Source organism: Rhodamnia argentea, chromosome 11, assembly GCF_020921035.1.
Source record: "Rhodamnia argentea isolate NSW1041297 chromosome 11, ASM2092103v1, whole genome shotgun sequence".
Classification (NCBI taxonomy): Eukaryota; Viridiplantae; Streptophyta; class Magnoliopsida; order Myrtales; family Myrtaceae; genus Rhodamnia; species Rhodamnia argentea.
In genome coordinates, this window is record NC_063160.1 from 6,864,098 (window position 1) to 6,883,090 (window position 18,993).

Sequence of the window (18,993 nt, forward strand, 5' to 3'; positions counted from 1 at the left end):
AGGATTTAGGTTGGGCCTTGATGACCCAAGCCCACGTGAGCTAATGCGGCCCATGATCTCTTTTCTTTCCCGCAGGCCCGTAGGATGTAGGCCTAGCTTTCATTTTATTTCTTCCTACATGGGCCCAAGCGAATGGCCCATTTTCTCCTTTAATTTGCTCAAGGCCCATCTCTCATTTTTTTTCTCCTCCCATGAAGACCAGCCCCATCATACCGTCACTTTCACCACCAACCCTCACGTACACCATCACATCTTTCTCTCCCTACACAACTCACATGGTCACTCATCCACATCACTCACTTTTGGCCCACACAGTCTGCACGGTCAAAAGAGGGGCCACATCTCACATTTATTAGGGTCCACAAAGTCAAACTTGGGCAGCAAGTTGGGGGATTCGGATCCCCTGCCATAGAGGGTTAATGGCGGGGGTGACATAGAACGAAATTTGGCCGTCCGTTTGAACCCGAAGGCCGAGATTCGTCCACGTCATCCGAAGAGGGGAGCTCAAATTTTGGGCGCGAAACCAACGTTTTCTAAATAAAAAATAAAAACATATATTTTCTCTCTCCTCAAATCTGACCGATCGACCCCTCCCTCGCGAAATGTCCGCTTTCACCTCTTTCTGTCAAATTTCCTCCATCCTCCTCCTCCTTTCGCTCCGGTGATGCTCCTCTTCTACACTAGCATCCGCGGAACCGCTGCCGACCTTCCCGACACCAAATCCAGAGGCGCATCGGTGGCTTCGAACCCGAGCACATATCCATCTCTCTCTCTCCACCAATTATGACTCCGTGTGGATCTCCTCGATTACAGGTTGGTGCTCGATCGATCTCCGCTTCTCTTCTTCGAATTTGGTTTCTATGATTCAGCATTCTTGAGAAGTTTAAAGGATTTTTCTATTTAACTCATGTTGGTGAGTCTGGGACTTTGCTCTGCATCTAAATGTCCACCGAACTCGAGGCTGGATTTTCGAGGATTGGCACGGACGAGCTGTAGAAGCACCCGATTGGTTCGTCTTTGTTGTTTTCCTTGGTGAAGAAGAGAGAGGAGGAAAAAAATTATTGAGTGTTGTTAGAATTTGTACTGTTTTGAATCTTTAGTTGAATTATCAAGCTTTTTTTTAGAGGCCTTTTATCATCGTTCTTACAGGGCGATTTTCGTTCTTGTGCTTATTTTGATTCATTCAAAAAGAAGGAAAAAAAAAAAGATACTTCTATGGCGGTATATTATAAATTTAAGAGTGCAAGAGATTTCGATTCAATTCCTATGGGCGATCCATTTATATCAGTTGGTGTTTTGAAAGAAAATTTTTTTGAATCAAAGCACTTGGGCAAGGGTACTGATTTCGACCTTGTGGTAACTAATGCTTAAACTAATGAAGGTGGGTTTCTTGCTTCATGAATCAATTAAAATTTTTTAACGATTAAAGCATTAAGTTTGGAGAGAGCTGTCTAGTGGGGAGCTATTTGTGTGGCCTTTTGAGTCTATTGTTGGTGTTGTTTATGTTGAACTTGTCGAGGCTGAAATAATTGTGAGTGAGGTATTCATAGCGTTAGGGCCTGGGTTTTGGCCCGAGGTAGCAACACCCGCTGATCCCGAGTCTTTTTGTCAAATGAACTGTGGTAGTGTTTTTGTAGTGAGTGCTAGCAAGTGATTTGCATGTTGTGATCTTTTTTTTTTTGTTTTTTTTTCTTGGTTTTTTTTTGGGGGGGGGGGGGTTGAGGGAGGAGGAGTAGGGTACATTCTTCATGATTAACATCACTTAATTTGACATTTGAGGGGAAATTGAGCTCTCCGGAGGAGCTTTTAGAGGCTGACTTGATGATTAGTTAAGGTTGGCTGAGGGAGGAGGAGGGTACTTTCTCCACAGTCAATATCACCTAATTTGATTTTTGAGCGGAAAAGAACTCTATGGAGAAGCTGAATCATAGAAACCAAATGTCGAATCGGTGGCTTCGAACCCGAGCAGATATCCATCTCTCTTTCCTTTATATTTCAAGGACATGGAAGCTTGTCTTAGATGAGGAAAATTTGCTATAAAAGGAATTTGGAAACGTCAAATGAATTGTTTGGACTAAAATTGGTCAAAAGAAAGCAGCTGTTGGTCTTGGCCGGGGTTGCATTACATGGTTTGTGGAACGGATCTCCTTTCTCGGACACCTTATTGGTTTAGATAAAGACAATGTTGATGTTGTTTGATATAATCTATTGAGTGCCTAGTGTGTGTATGTGTGTGAATCTTGTTCTTTGCTTTTGCATGTTGTGATCTGTTCTTTTTACTTCTTTGCCACTGTTCTACTGTTTGAATTTGTTGGTGACTTTGAAGTTCTCCTAATTGCTCTAACTTTTTGCAGGTGGCACCTTCGCCTTATACTCATTGATTTGTAGACACGCCAAAGTCGGTCTTCTCCCAAATTAGCTTCCATCCGATGCTCGAATATCATCCTTTAGACAAAAAGCGCTATCCCCGGAACTTGAGAGATCCTTAAGGATAAAGGAAAGGCTAGAAAATTCACTCACGTTGAAAAAGCTGCTTCTTATTCTAGTGCTTGCTGGTACTTCTGTGGTTATTGCTGATGGGGTTGTTACGCCGGCAATGTCAAGTTCTCATTTGATCCTCGGACATTCCATTGGGATGTCTTTAAGGCAGTGTATTTTTTTATGTTCAATATACATGTGGGTTATTTACTTGGAATTGTAGGTCTACATCATCATTATAGGCCATGTCCTCATAATTTTCTTGTTTTTTCCCGATGCAGTAGTCTCTGCTATTGGTGGATTAAAAGTTGGGGTGACTGCAATTGGGGCGGGTAATATAATGTTTAGTGATTAGTATTTCTTATTTATCCGCTCCTCTTAAAACAAATTTTCTTTTGGTGAAAAGAAGACGTTTCATCTTTTTCTTTGTTTTGTTTTTATGTTAGTTTGTTTGAGAGACGCATTTTAAGAATCCTCTCGGTAGTTGTTCGTTAAAATGTAAAAAAATTATAACTCCCTACCTCGGACAATGTTCTGGTAGAATGTAGCTTAGGGGCAGGCCTTCATTTCTTTTGATATATATATAAATGATAATTGTAAAGGGAAGTTTATCATGATAATGAATAATATAGTTTTTTTTTCCCTTTCTAAGCATTACAGCCTTTTCCCGAGATTAGATCGGGATACCTATAGCGATGATGCTTTTAATGAGAAGTGATGCTTTTCTCGGACAGCTTATTGGTTTGGAATTTGTCTCTTGTGCTTTTCTCTCTCATTCCAGCAACTTTCATAAATTGACTTCTAATGATAAGTGACGTTTTTCTTAGTTTGAAGATAAACTACCTTCATACACTTAGATCTTCAGAAGAGGCATTAAGAGACTCCCTCTCAAATGGATAGGGAGGGAACACTAACTACCATGCTTAGTACTAGCAGTCAAATTATCCCTTAAATGGATGATGATGGCACAAGGTAAGTAATGTCTTCATGAAAGTATGTTAGTTTTTCTTCTGTTTTATTGTTTGTTGTTCAAGTTTATCGTCTAATGACGTCACTTTGTCCACTATGTTGTTGTGTGATTTTATCAGTAGTAATGACTGGACTCCACAAATGGGTATGGAATTTAATGATGTAGATGATGCATGGGAGTTTTGGAAGATGTATAAATTAAAAATTGGTTTTGTTGTACATAAGAGAGTTACTAACAAAGGGAAGGATGGTTCCATAACTTCTACACGCTTTTGTTGTGCAAAAGAGGGACATCGACAAAAAGATAAAGGCTGAAATTAGTAAAAAAGCCTAGGCCTGAAACGAGGATGGATTTCCATGCCCGAATGAGAATCAAATTAGTTCGAGAGAGCGGTAAATATTTTATGCATGATTTTATGCCAATGCATTCCCATCCACTCCACTTTGCAGAGTGTACTCACTTGATACGGTCACATAGGCAAATAAGTGACGTCCAAGCTCGGCAAATTGTGTTGGTCGACAATGCAGACCTCATACAGAAACAGCAGCATGACTTGTCTAGTGTACGGTTTGGGGGAAGAGAAATGTTGGTTACATGAGGGTTGATGTGAAAAACTATCTTCGCACTAAACGAGGGAGAGATATGGAGTTTGGAGACGCAGGATGTTTATTGAAGTACTTCGAAAAATGACAGATCTTAGACATATCTTTCTTTTATGCTATTCAACTTGATAGTAATGAGCAAATAACAAACATATTTTGGGCACATTCTAGAATGGTTATTGATTATGCCCTTTTTGGTGATGTTGTGACCTTTGACTGAACATTTTTCACCAACAAAGAGTACAGGCCACTCGATGTATTTATTGGATTCAATCACCATAGATAGCTTGCGATTTTTGGGGCTGCACTTTTATATGATGAAACCGCAGATTTATTCAAATGGCTTTTCGAAACATTCTTGGGAGCACACAAATATAGGAGGCCTGCAACAATTTTTACTGATCAAGATGCAGCAATGTCGAAGGCATTAGAAGAGGTGATTCCCGAGACAAGACATGGATTGTGTACATGGCATCTAATACAAAATGCTATGAAAAATGTTGGTCATTTAATGAGGAATGGATCTAATTTTTTGACTGATTTAAAGAAGCTTGTGTATGAATATGTAGAAGTGAAAAAATTTGAAGAGGCTTGGGATTCATTACTTTCAACATATGAAGCTACTGATAATTCTTGGCTCCAAAATCTGTATAGGTTGAAAGAGAAGTGGGCTAGATGTTATATGAAATCTACGGTGACCTTGAGGATATGTAGTATACAGTTGAGTGAGAGTTTGAATAGAGATTTGAAGGATTATCTTGCATGTAATGTAAATCTAAATGGATTTTTCAAGAGATTTGATAACGTTGTGAACGATAAGTGGTATAAAGAGTTACAGGCTGAGTTTAATGCTAGAAAGAAATTGCCCACGATTTTGTGTTGGACATTACCTATGTTGCAGCAAGCAAGCAAGGTCTATACACCTTCAATGTTTGAAAATTTTCAGACATAATGGATAAAAACTTTATCCCTGGTTATTAAGGAACGTAATGAGATGGGTATCTTGCGGGAATATGTTGTTGGTTCATTTGGTACAAATGATCCAGAGTATAAGGTCATGGGCGGCCCAAGCAATGAAGTGGTAAATTGTGCTTGTAATCATTTTGAGACCATTGGGATATTATGTTGCCATGCGTTGAAGGTGTTTAATAACTTGGACATAAAGTTAATTCCTAGTGCTTACCTTTTGAAGAGATGGACACGTGAAGCAAGAGATAGAATACTCGAGAAGCATGGTTTAGATACTCAGGTATAAATTATCATTATATTCTTTTTTACTCAATTTAGTATTCTAATTTATTGGTAACTTCTAATAAATTCTATATATTCGTTTAGGGGAATGGTGACTTGGATGTTCTTGATAGATATAGAGAGGTGTGTCCCGAGTTTGTGAAGATAGCAGTCAAGGGCTCACAAACTATTCGGAGATATGAATTCATAAATAAGATGATCTTGACCATAAACAAATCTCTCGATGAAATGCCACTTGGAGGTGAGTCTCGGAGAAATTTGACAGGCTTAAGTGAAGATACGAGTCTCGTTGCAAAATATACGGGCCTCAAGAAGAAAGATGGACGCAAAGGAGGAAAGCGACATAAGAGCTGTCTAGAGAAGAATAAAAGAAAAAGAAAGAAGCAAGGAGACGCACCTCAAGCTTCTTCACAAGCTTCTTGTGCACCTCAAGTTCTTGGAAGTTACAATAACTCTCCGGGTTTTTAGTAATCTACTCAGTACATTGGAGGTACCACGAGACTTCAATATGCCTTCCATGATAACATCACTTGGTGACGGGTAATGCACTATTCTATTTGCAATAAGTTATGTTCATCTTATTATGTTCATTTTATCATGCAAGCTAATTTCTGATTTGTTATGTCTATTTGCGGAAGTTGTGGATTTATTGTCGGGATTAATGGTTTTCACTTTCTAAGGGATAGATTTTTTCATATTTACTAACACTCGGGACATTTCATTGTGGATGTTTAGGCTTATGAGCCTGGCTATGCAACCCCACTAGCTCCCCCCAAACTTAGAAGATACGGCCCCACCCGAAGTTCATCTATGTCAAAAAGATGCTACGATTTCAGGTATTGGTGTTTGTCCTGTAGAGAGTTCATCTACTTCGTAGATTCTAAGGAATGTTTGATGTCATATTATCATACTCTGCTAGAGAGGTTTCTTCCTAAAGTTTTCGGGGAAACGAAACTAAAAAATCTTCATCGGTTCAGAGTAACTTGGGCATTCTTGCGTAATGTTTTATTGTTACTCAATACAATTTCTAATCACTTTGACCAGTAATTTCTGCTAGCAGTACACAACTTAAACGAAACAACGTTATCGGAGAAGGTGGCTCCGGCAAAACTCTTGGCATTGGCTTGCAAATAAATTGTTAATGCTTGAAAACGATGTTTTTTATGTTGCCAAGTGATTTGAGGGCTAGTACTGTTACATTCCTTCCTTGGATGTCTTATACCTTTTATTTGTATCTCCAGGAGAATTTTTCAAAGGCAGATAGATCTTTACAAGCTGGGTTATTTTTTCCTTAAGAATCATAAGGGACATGCTAGTTTTTCTTGTTTAGGTTTGGTGGTTGGAAGCTGCTGAAATTTGTAAGAATGGATATCTCTGTGACTGCAGAACTATTCAATTGACAAAAGGTGGGAAGTATGTTCATCATCTTGTTTCTCTGATTATGTAGGTTATGAAATTTGGAAATGATAATCAAATAAATTTTATTGCTTCGGAGGTTCGTGGATCATTTGCTGCAGCTTTGGTTGAAGCACAGATTGAGCTTTTCAACTCTTTGATTGATGGAAGTAGAGAGGCTGTCAAAATGGGAAACGTTGATCCGAAGCTTGGTTCTGTGGTAGTCTTCCCCCAACCACATCCTTCCCTCCCGTTGATCCGAAGCTTTTCAACTCTTGTAATGTTTTAAGTTGTGTCTTGTTACTTCATAATGTTTCATGCTTGACAAAATACTCGATGTTTTATTGTTAGTCAATGTTTTATTTATGGGGGACCTGGTTGCGTTTTTTGTTTTCCATTCACTACCATTTGATCCCTTATTCTATTTCTTTTTTTGTTTCTCTTCTGCTTTTGTTGCTCGTATGTTCCTTGTGTTTTGGATTTAAAGGTGACTTTTTGTTCCGACTTCATTCGATGTAATTGTTTTACATCCCCTTTCACACTTTTCTAATACAAAACCCTTTTTAGCATAGAATCGGAAACTTTTTTTTTCATAAAAGAAAAGTAAAAAAAAATCGAAAGGGGGACATGAAACCTTCATTAACCAACCCCGACTATTCTAAAGCACAAAAAAAAAAAAGCATTAAGAGCTTATAAGGCATATGCAAACAATTCTCAATAGCAAAAACATGAAAACCTGTCTGCGACTTAGAGGGAAAAACTTTAACAAGGGTAGGTTGTATTAAGAAAAAAAAAACACTAAGTCATTATGTGCCCCGCAAAAAAAACACAAACAATTCTCAGCAGCAAAAACATGAAAACCTATCTGCGACATTACCGGTCATCCTTCCGTATGAGCGTATAAGCCGTATGCAAAGAATCTTTAACAGAGAGAGGACCAAATATAAAAGGTAGTTACATTTACTTAGTAACATTCATTAAGAAGCTCTAAATCTCCAGAAACAAGGTAGCATGTACTTTTGAGTGATTACAAAGGCATAAATGCATATACTAACATCTTTTTCACATCCTATAAGTTCAAGTTAGATCTTCCACAAAATAATAATGCAAGAAGCATTTCTAATCGATGTTGACATTCCTAAAGCCACTAATCATATCTCAGAAGTTGTCATTCACCTCCCTCGAATTCTGTAGCTCCCGTACGGTCAATCGAAGCGAACCTTGGGTATGTTCCAATTCTTGTATAGTCAATCAATGCGAACATTGGCTATGTTCCAGCTCCCTTCGGGTTTGTTCCAGCTCAAATTGGGTTTATTCCAACTCCATTTCCAGATCTCTAATTATACGGTTACAACCACTAGGACAATCATCGTCCCGATTAGACATAACAAGAAACTATATAATTGTTACATCCCTAAACCATTGAAAAATTAAAGTGTCTTATTACAAGAGTAAGGAACTAACATACCTGTTTCACATGTTCATTATTGGGACGAAATCATGTAGGCAAATGAATTGTCGTTGGCAACTCCTTCATATTGAAAAATTTCAAGTATGCCTGTTTTGCGACTTCCTAATTGTTATATCCTTTGTAATTAGCATTACTAAAACCACTTACTTGAACTTCAGTTTGAGGCCAACTATCGTATATGCCGATATTACGGCCATTGAAAACAACATAATATTCCTTCGGCATTTCAACAAACCTAAAATAACATAGAGAAGTGACATACAACACCAAGGGGCATTATCATTCAATTTACAAATCATTCTTGTGAAGATCAAAGTAACCACCTTGATGAGAAACCTAAAAAATTATCCACCGAACAAAATCAAGTGAGATTAGCAAGTTCCTTGAACCATATGAGAAGTTACAAAACCAAAAAAATGCGACAACCAATAGATGAAGCAGCAAATTTTCTAATCATTGGCAATCAACCAAGCTTTGAACTTCTAAATCGGAGCATCTGCATTCCTAAAAGTATCAAAGTGCAACAAAGAGAATATATATGGATAAGGCACTCCTCCATCATCAACTCCATTCCACACGTGTTTATATACGAGTATGTGAAGATGATCTCGAATTCAAAAAATAACTCCTTGCAGGGAATAAAATAAGCGGGATGGAAAAGAAAGATCAATGGAGCCAATCTTAAGTTACCTAAACGCTGGCCAACTACAAAAGACATCATTGTAAATACACAACAAAGAATTACCTCGACGAATGCTTCTTATCAGCCTTAGTTTGTGCAGTGTGGTCGTAAGCCCATAGTTTTGCAACTAACTTAGTTGCATCCTTTGCAGCATTGATGGCAAGCACCTTCAGCAGAAAAATAATTTAATAAAACAAGAAAGATAATATCCAAAGTACTGGCAAATAGGATGCGGTGCTCTATTAAGCCGAGACAAAAATCAAATTAAAGTTTGAAAAACATCAATGCATGTTAATCCGGACCTTTGGTATAATTAATAATGACTCTGTAAATTCTGCAATAGCCAACTGTTCACGGGATCCTAGTGTCGTTGCTACATACTTCAAGTAGACAGACAACGCAGCCTCAACTACACCACCACCTGCCACCACCTGTAATAGAGTTATGTCATGGAATGGAGTTGATGGTGGTATTGCTTCCCGAAGTTTGCACTTAAATTGCTTGTTAAGATAAGCATGAATGTTTCAAAAGCTTCTCCATAGAGCTCTTTTCCGCTCAAATATCAAATTAAGTGATATTGATTGTGGAGAAAGTACCCTCCTCCTCCCTCAGCCAGCCTTAACTAATCATCATGTCAGCCTCTAAAAGCTCCTCCAGAGAGCTCAATTTCCCCTCAAATGTCAAATTAGGTGATGTTAATCATGGAGAATGTACCTTACTCCTCCTCCCTCAACACCCCCCCAAGAAAAAAAAATTCACAACATGCAAATCACTTGCTAGCACTCACTACAAAAACACTACCATGGTTCATTTGACAAAAAGACTCAAGATCAGCAGGTATTGCTACCTCAAGCCAAAACCCAGGCCCTAACGCTATGAATACCTCACTCACAATCATTTCAGCCTCGACAAGTTCAGCATAAACAACACCAATATTAGACTCAAAAGGCCACACAAACAGCTCCCCACTAGACGGCTCTCTCCAAATTTAATAGCCTTAATTGTTAACAATTTTTAATTGATTCATGAAGCAAGAAACCCACCTTCATTAGTTTGAGCATTAGTTACCACAAGGTCGAAATCGGTGCCCCTGCCCAAGTACTTTGATTCAAAAAAATTTTCTTTCAAAACACCAACCGATATAAATGGATCGTCCATAGGAATTGAATTGAAATCTCTTGCACTCTTAAATTTATAATACACCGCCATAGAAGTATCTTTTTTTTTTCCTTCTTTCTGAATGAATCAAAATAAGCACAAGAATGAAAATCGCCTCGTAAGAACGATGATAAAAAGCCTCTAAAAAAACAGGGCCCGATAATTCAACTAAAGATTCAAAACATTACAAATTCTAACAACACCCAATAATTTTTTCCTCCTCTCCCTTCTTCACCAAGGAAAACAACAAAGACCGAACCAATCGGATGCTTCTACAACTCGTCCACGCCAATCCTCGAAAATCCAGCCTCGAGTTCGGCGGACATTTAGTTGCGAGCAAAGTCCCAGCACTCACCAACATGAGTTAAACCGAAAAATCCTAAACTTCTCAAGAATGCTGAATCATAGAAATCAAATCCGAAGAAGAGAAGCGGAGATCGATCGAGCGCCAACCTGTAATCGAGGAGATCCACACGGAGTCATAATCGGCGGAGAGAGATGGATATGTGGTCGGGTTCGAAGCCACCGACGCGCCTCTAGATTTGGTGTCGGGAAGGTCGATGGCGGTTTCGCGGATGCCGGCATCGAAGAGGAGCTCACCAGAGCAAAAGGAGGAGGATGATGGAGGAAATTTGAGAGTTCCACGGATGCTGGCGTCGAAGAGGAGCGTCATCGGAGCAAAAGGAGGAGGATGGAGGAAATTTGAGAGAGAGGTAAAAGCGAACGGAGGAGGAGGGAGAGGGTCGATCAGTAAGATTTGAGGAGAGAGAAAAATATATTTTTTTTATTTTTTATTTAGAAAACGCTGATTTTGCGCCCAAAATTTGAGCTCCCCTCTTCGGATGATGTGGACGAATCTCGGCCTTCGGATTCAAACGGACGGCCGGATTTTGTTCTATGTCACCCCCGCCATTAACCCTCTATAGCAGGGGATCCGAATCCGCAAGTTGGGAGGGGCTTATAAAACAGAGGAAAAAGAGAAGTGAAGGGGTTGGCTTGGGGGAGAACAGAGAGGGGTCGAGAGGAGCAGTCGAGCACGAAGGAGAAGAAATCAGCCACCCTCCGGTGGTGAGAAATTCGCCCTCGCTCGCCGTCATCTGCTGGCCATTTCTTCTTTAATGCCATTTGAAGCTTGAAATAGGTGGGTCTCCCCTCCCCCACTTTGCGATCAGCCTTATTCGAAACAAGAGGACTTGCCGGGCCGAGAGCTCTCGTTGCTTGGTCCGACGAGTTCCGGTGTAGTTGGTAAGTCAATGTGACCTATGTAAGACCTATCTGCATTGTAGTCGTGTTTAGGGTTAGCTTCGTCCGTTTCATTCGCACGTTTACTTCCCATTTTATGTATGTTTTCCACCTGTTCGTTCAAAATGCAGTCTTTAGACCGTAAACCCTTTTGTCCGACTTGTGGCTCCATTAAATGCTCATTTGTGTTGTATCTCCGGTTGGTTTGGCCGAGGGTACTAGTTTGCATATTGGGAGTCCGCTGGGAAGGCTCGGCAGACGTGTTGAACGTGGATGTTGCATGTTGGGTTGGTCGATCAAGGTAGGCCCGAGCTTGAGCGTAGGTCGACAGGCCGGACTAGCGCCAAGTGTGAGCAGTCTATACCGACATGGTCACATAGCGAAGGGTCGGTATGGCATCGTTAGATTGGGTCGGTCTCAAGTAAGAACAGAATCGGGAGTCAAGTGGTGTGTATCGGTGGCGACGCAAACTTGAATAGGTGGTGATGCCGGCTCGAGCAAAGGAGGCGCGGATTGAACGGTAGCACTCTGACGAGGCGATAGAGACCAAACCGTGAGACGACAGAATGGGCGACAAATCCCGACGTCGATCAGCCGGTGGTCCGGTGGGGCATGATCTAACGGTCGAGCAAAACTGGTTGGTTTCCGGGAGGTATAGCGGGCGTGACCTAGCGGCGGTGCAACGAGTGAGTCCCGGCGGCACGAAAGCGAGGCGTTCGGAGGTCGGCGATGTCAGAGGAACAGCATCGCTATCGGTGTCGCAAGGAGGAGGATGTTGCGGCGTGAAAGAGACAATGAATAGTATCACGAGCAGGCCTTCCTACGCCTGTTTTCTTGGGCTGTTTGGGTTGCTCAAGTGGGCTAGTGTGGGAGAAAAGAAAGACTGCTGGCTTAGGTGGTGTTAATTCATGGAGCTGGGCTTTGGGTCCGGGGTTATAGAGTTTTGTCGGGGCCCGATGAAGTTCAAGGCCTAAGCGAAGTTGGACCAAGAGATGTCCGGGCCCATCTCATTCGTGGAGGAGATGTGGGCCCGAATCCTTTGTACAGACCAAGCCTGGTTCTGGCCCTCTCTCCAGAGTCGACTCGGGTCCAACAACCCGATCAAGGTTCGGGTCCGAGAACCCGACCCGGATCTGATTCCCTTTAGTTAAAAAAATAATAAAAAGAAATAAAAAACAGAAAAATTTTAGAAAAATTCCAAAATTTTAGAAAATTTTGGAAAATTAGAAAAATGGTCTCCTTGACCTTTTTACCCCTCATGTGAAATTTAAACCCTCGGATTGGCATTGATTGAAGACCGATGTCCGGTCCGGTTTGATATTGATGTACTTCGACCTCCACGTTGTAGTTGTTTGTTTAAATATCGTCATCATAGATTTGGTCCGTATGTGTTAATTCGGGTCTAGTATTTGACATATTTACATGATTGAGTGTTTATTACAACACTATCTTTTGAAAAATTACCTGTTCATCGCTTTCCCTATATTGTTAGGTTAAGAATAAATAGTTAATTGCACGAAATGATAGAAAAGCATTATGCATGATCATTTAGTACTGGTTGGCTGCCTGGTAAGCTTAAAATGATATGCAAAATGTGTGGTCACCTTATGAAATATTGATGGGTGAGGTACCAAAAAGGCACTAATTATTTAGTTAATGTAAACAAGTCCTCGAACCTAGAAGCTCTAGTTGCGTAGGAATCGAGATAACACTCCCGTGTCTCGATTGATTTCTAGCCGACCCCAATAGGTTAGTGGCAACTCTTAGTAGCATTTTAATTTGCTAATCGGTAAAAAGAAATCCAACTTCATGCAAGGTAGGACTTGGGAGACTCCAAACTATTGACTTATGGCAATACCTCTAAACTCGCCGGACCCTCGGGAGAGGTTCAAGGCTGGTCGCGACAGGGTAACAATTTGGTTTTGTCCTTTATGTGATACCAAAATCGAATCGAACTGTTGACATCCCTAATATAAAGTCTGTAATTGTTATGCTAAAAAGCCGAATTGAATTGTCGTTTATTGATCCTTCCATCGAGTAATTTTTATGTGCAAACCACAAGGAAAATTATTAAAGAAGTCTTAAATCTTTTGCATTTGTGCCAATTCGGTTCTAAACCTTTTAATTATATCACATTTTCACGTTTTGCCAATTGAATCCATCCGGCCATTTATGATCAGAAATTACTGGCATAGACATTTTTAATAATATCTTGAATTTATTTATACTTTTCTTTATTTATTTTCTTTACTTTTTTTCCCCTCTACTTATGGTTTGCATGCCCTCGCCGAGGCCTACGAGGCCTGGTCAAATTTGGTGAGGGCGTCGCAGCCTTGGCCGGGTCTAGAAAAGGGGCAACGTACCCTCACCGACCCTAAGTTTAGGGAAAAAAGAAAAATTATAAAAAAATTAATAAAAAATTAAATATTAGTAAAAGTTTTCACGTTGCGTCGGTCGTAATGTAGGGAAGTTGGCGTTCACGTAAGTGATTTTCAATAAAAATTGATCGGATGTACTCAATTAATAAAATATGAAAAAAATTTAGAATTGAATTGATACAAATATAATTAATTTAAGATTTTTTTGATAATTCTCTCAACCTCGTATAAAGTCGCTTCTCCTTCAAGAACCGTACATGCTTGTAAGCATCCTTCGTCCCTTTCAAGGAATTGAAGCAACTTTGGCAATGACCCCAAACTGAGAAACATCAAACTATATAGATGGAAAAGATAAATGGGGAAAACCGACATTAATACTGTTATAAATTCTGGACGTTTTTTTTTTTTTTTTTTGCAATAACTTTCGTTTAGATGTCACAACACTTGAATTCCAATCATTTATACTGCACCAACTATTTTCCTCTTCTGAATTTCTCTGTGGCCGTGGCGTTTTTAATGTTGAATCTCCAATGCGACTCGTCGAAATTAGTGTCACGTAAGATTTTTCAATAAGAAATTTAGCGACGTTAACTTAAGTGATCTGTTTGTAAACAATTCCTTGACAAGTTAAGAGTATCAAACAAGCACCGTGCATAAGATGTGACGTTGAGTGTCCTTATCCCGACAAGCGGAGTTCGCTCAATTACATGAACTAAAGTTCGATTCTATGACCAACTCAAACGTAAACATGTTATTCATCACGTGGTATTTCGATGTATTTATTTTCTCGACCTATGAAAATATCGGTATATTCTTTTCTCTACCGTCACAAAGGTACCCAACATATCTTTAAAGTGAAATGGAAAGATCTTAAACCTAAGTGAAGTATGACGAGCGACCATGGACCACTTATTCCTTCCCCGCCGGATGGATAAAGGAGAGCCCCTACCTTTTTATGCCCCTCTTCTGGAAGAAAGTAATAAATTCAAAACCTTTAGTCACTCAAGCCGTCCAAAAAAAAACAAAAAAACTTCCATTTCACACCACAAAATCTGTATTTTCCAATTGTAAATTCCACCCCACCAAACCCAAAAGAAACACGGACGAGCACCACCACTATCTCTTCTTTTCAGGCGCGCCTGTTTTTTTCTATTTTTCTATTCGGAGAAATAAGTTTGAAATATAAATTCATTTGGTGACACAAATTGAGACATTTTTTTGGCTTAGAAATAAGAAATAGAATTATTTTGCGTTCTCATTTTTGAAACAAAAACTGATATAAAAATTTTTCTCATTGTCCACTCTCTCTCACGTGTAGTCTCCCTCTCTCTAGGGTCCCCGCCATAGTCTCCATCAACCGGCCGCCTGTCGCCCGCCCGTCTCCCATCGCCGGTTACCAGCCACCCATCCCTTGCTAGTCACCCACTGTTGACCGTCGGTCTCCGTCCACCGGTTGCCTCTCTAGTGTCCCTTTTGCCATTCGTTCGTTGTCTGTTGCCCGCCGCCATGCGATGGTCCCCGACCGCTAATCGCCATCCGTCGCCGGTCACCTCTCTCGCGTCCCTATCCCCAACTTGTGATTTTCAATCGCCGTTCGCCGGTCACCAGCCCCTAGCTACCAATCGCCGGCCACTAGTCATCGGTCGCTAGCCGCCCTCCGTCGGTTGTCGGTGTCCAGTCCGCTAGTCATCTCGCTTGCGCCCTAACCGCAAGCCACCGGTCTCTGGTCCTTCGTTGTCATTCGCCCATTGCTGAACGCCAGCCACCGATCTCGCGCACCCATCGTTGGTCGCCTCTCTCGCCTTTACCCTTGGTCGTTGCTCAATGACCATTAGTCGACCGACATTCGCATGTCTCTGGTCATCGTTCCCCTTTCGCCTGCCTCCGATCTCCGTCTGCCCGTCACTGTCTGTCTGTCTTCATCCGCTCGTAGCCGACCACCGGTCTTCGGCAGCCTAACTATAGAAATTATGTGTTATTATCAAATGCGTGTCCTCATAAACTCGCCCAGAAATAGAAATCTATTTCTAACCATAAATAGAGTTCGGGATTAAAATGATTGTCATTCGAGCCCTTAAAAACAAATTGGCAAAAGTGAATATGCATGGTGTGTATAAAAAAATTAATATTTTAATAGATTAATCAAGACAATCTTATTAATAAAAAAATGAATAAAGGAAGATTAGTGTTGGATTGAAAAAAATTAAATTTTGATATTAAAATATTTCAAGATTGGAGATCCCTTTAGGAAGATTATCATTGGATGGAAAATTTTTTAATTTTGATATTAAAATATGTGAGGGATTGTGTAGATTATGTAGAATTATTAACTTGCACTTTTACCCATGGAGTAACTAGTAATTATGGACATTTCAGAAGAAAAGTAAAGCTTGAGATCCCCCAAATTTAGAAGGTCCTCTTCATATCACATAACAGTGTAAGTTAGCCATTTATCGTAAAAATATCGCAAGTGGGAATATACCCACTGCTTTTTTTATTTTATTCACGAAAATCGACCACTTTCAACTATAGTGCATGCCAAACTGTGCTGTCTTCGATAATGTCAACGTGAAACCTTTCTAAATTTGAATCCGTCCACTTTTTAGAAATCAAGCACGAGCGGATCCGTGTTACCATGCTGGTGAGTATATTTGCTAAATTCAATGCCAATAATAAGAACACATCTACTTATTGATAATTTCATATAAAAAGATTAATTTTTTATATAGACTTTCCACAAAACCGAGGACAGCCGGCGTTCATATCATCAATTTTCAGTCAAAATTGGCCGGATGGACTCAATTGGTAAAATTTGAAAAGGTTTAGAAGTCGTTTAGAAAAAAAAAAGGTTTAAGACTGAATTGGCATAATTGCAATATATTTTCGACTTTTTTAGTAATTTTCATTAACCTTTTCTCTTCCTAACTACATAAAAGTTCCTTTAATTACGCAGAAATGAGAATACGAATCTAATTATCTATTCTAGTAGTAGTATCTATGGAAGAGGGGTTTTATATTTAAGTATAGTTCTCCGCTTCTCTTCTACAAATACCTTAAAGGAAATTCTTACTTTTAGGACATTTTCCCCACAATGTAGAATGTAGAATGAAGATAAACATGTAATTATCTGTTGTGTTAGATATCAAAAAGGGATAAAAATAGTTTACGTAATCGTATGTTGTTAACATATCCTACAATTTCGCATGAAAATAATTTATTTAGTAAATGAAGAAATATTCACATGCTACAAGACTTCTGGTAATTCATAGTAAAAAGCAAAAATCAAATTGTGACAAGGTGAAGAAATTCATATGATGTGATGATATATAAATAAAGTAAGGAAAGAAAGTTAAATCAACAAAAATGGTGGAAAGAAGACGAAGGTGACTTTAGCAGAGGAAACAGAGAACATGAAGGTGAAAAATGATTTTTTTTTTTTTGTGCCAAAGGAAGAGTTTCTAATATAAAAGCAAAAATTCTACTATTTTTATTTATATATTTAAATAAATGAAACTGTTCATTTATTGCTATCTGTCTAATCAAATTCTTGCACTTTCAAAAAATATTTTTTTGATGAAGTCCTTCTACTTGTTAAATATGTCTAATCAAAGTCCCTCCTACATAAAATCCGGCCAAATTTCGTAACGGTCAGAGAACACTAGAGCATGACATACATGTAATGTCGCATACGTAGATACCCTTCCTGAGGTGTAGACAATGAACTGATAAAAAAAACATTAGATATCTTTTATCTCCTACCAAATATCTATCCATAATTCATGTCGGTATTGTTTATTTTATGTTACGCGAAATTTGATCCGGCAGAATTTTGAATCAAAATGGCATGATTAGACATTTTGTTCGAGTAAAAGAACTTGATAATCAAAATTAAAAAAAAAACTGAAATTTGATTAGATAAGTAGCCAAACCATAGGTATAAAAGTAAAAAAAAAACTTCCACCGTTTGGCTTCAATTTGGTTGAAAAATATAGATTCAATGTCTAGCACGGGAGAATTTGAAGAATGTGGTACCCTATGTGATAAGTCTAATTCATTAAGCTTAAAATATTCGATATAATATATTTTTGTTTGCTGATGGCTTTTTTTTTTTTCTTTTTTCTTTTCAATCATCAAGAATAAGACAAAGGACAAGAGTTTTCAGCTTTCGTTTGAAAGAAAGTAAAATCGCCCATGATATAATTCATGGAGTTGGAGTTCTATGAACATCAACATCACTCGCTTCAGATGTGGTCGGATCAACAGTATTGCAATTTACTTTATCATATCCTTTATAAAATGGGTATTGATTTTCTTTTTTATGAAGAAACGGGCTTTACCATAGGATAGGCGTAAACCAAAACACCCAAGCTTGAATTATCTTCATTTTCTCGATTAATGGGCTCCAAGTAGATCTCATTTCAAATAAGAACCTCAAATGACCATGGCAGTTTCAAATGAGAGCCTGACGACAACTAACTAAATGTTCAGCTCTATCATGGGCATTTTCATTCGAAGACAATTTTAATTATAAATTTTTTTTTTATTTTCTTTTCCCTCATTTCTTTTTTGTTGTGGCAAGCGAGGGCCCGGCGACCCTCACCAAAGCCCTCGCGGGCCACCGGCAAGGTAAATCCTCGCCAAGCCCTCTCTAGACATCACAATTTCATGTTCTTATTTGAAACAAGATTTACATCGATCTCTTATTCGAGAAAATGATGGTACTTCAAGCCGTTATTTGAAATAAAATCCGGTTCAAGTGCTTATGCGAGAAAACGAGAGAGCACTCAAACCCTTACTTGATTGACAAAAAAAAAAAAAAAAGTCTTATTTCCTTACGTGAGAAAATGAGAGCATTCGAATCCTTATTTGATTGACCAAAAAAAAATCTTATTTGAAATTTTTCTAAAAATAAGACACCCTTATGCGAAAAAAAGGCACATTCTTTTTATATAAACAAATATAGGTTCTCCATGTTACTGTGTGTGGACCCCACTCGTGCATGCGAGAATCCCACCACTCCCCCTCTTTTCACCTTTTACTCTCATTTCTCACTGGCCTGGCCGGCTCTTCCGGCGACACCAACCAACACTCATCTCGTTTTGGACCGCCTGCACCTGCAAAAGTAGAGAAAACTCTCTCTCTCTCTGCCCTCCTCTGTTTCCACTTCACTTTTCTTCTCTGCCATCTTCCACATGTCCCTCTCTCTCTCTCTCTCTCTCTCTCTCTCTCAGCTTCGGCCCCCATTCAACTTATTTCCTCTCTCTCTCTCTCTCTCTCCTATAAATCTCTCTCTCTCTCCCTTCATTCTTTTCCCCTCCAACCAGACATTCCCGATACCTCTCAACACCCTTTTGCTCCCCACACCA

General features: G+C 39.3%; 1 protein-coding gene across 1 annotated transcript; it reads left to right on the forward strand.

Moving 5' to 3' along the window:
• The first annotated feature begins 2,152 nt into the window (after window positions 1-2,152).
• Window positions 2,153-5,671, forward strand: LOC125312907 (protein FAR1-RELATED SEQUENCE 5-like). Its single transcript, XM_048272894.1, has 3 exons — window positions 2,153-2,603; window positions 2,760-2,810; window positions 4,482-5,671. The coding sequence occupies exons 1-3, from the start codon at window positions 2,597-2,599 to the stop codon at window positions 5,000-5,002; spliced, it is 579 nt and encodes a 192-aa protein (XP_048128851.1). The 5' UTR covers window positions 2,153-2,596; the 3' UTR covers window positions 5,003-5,671.
• Window positions 5,672-18,993: the final 13,322 nt, after the last annotated feature.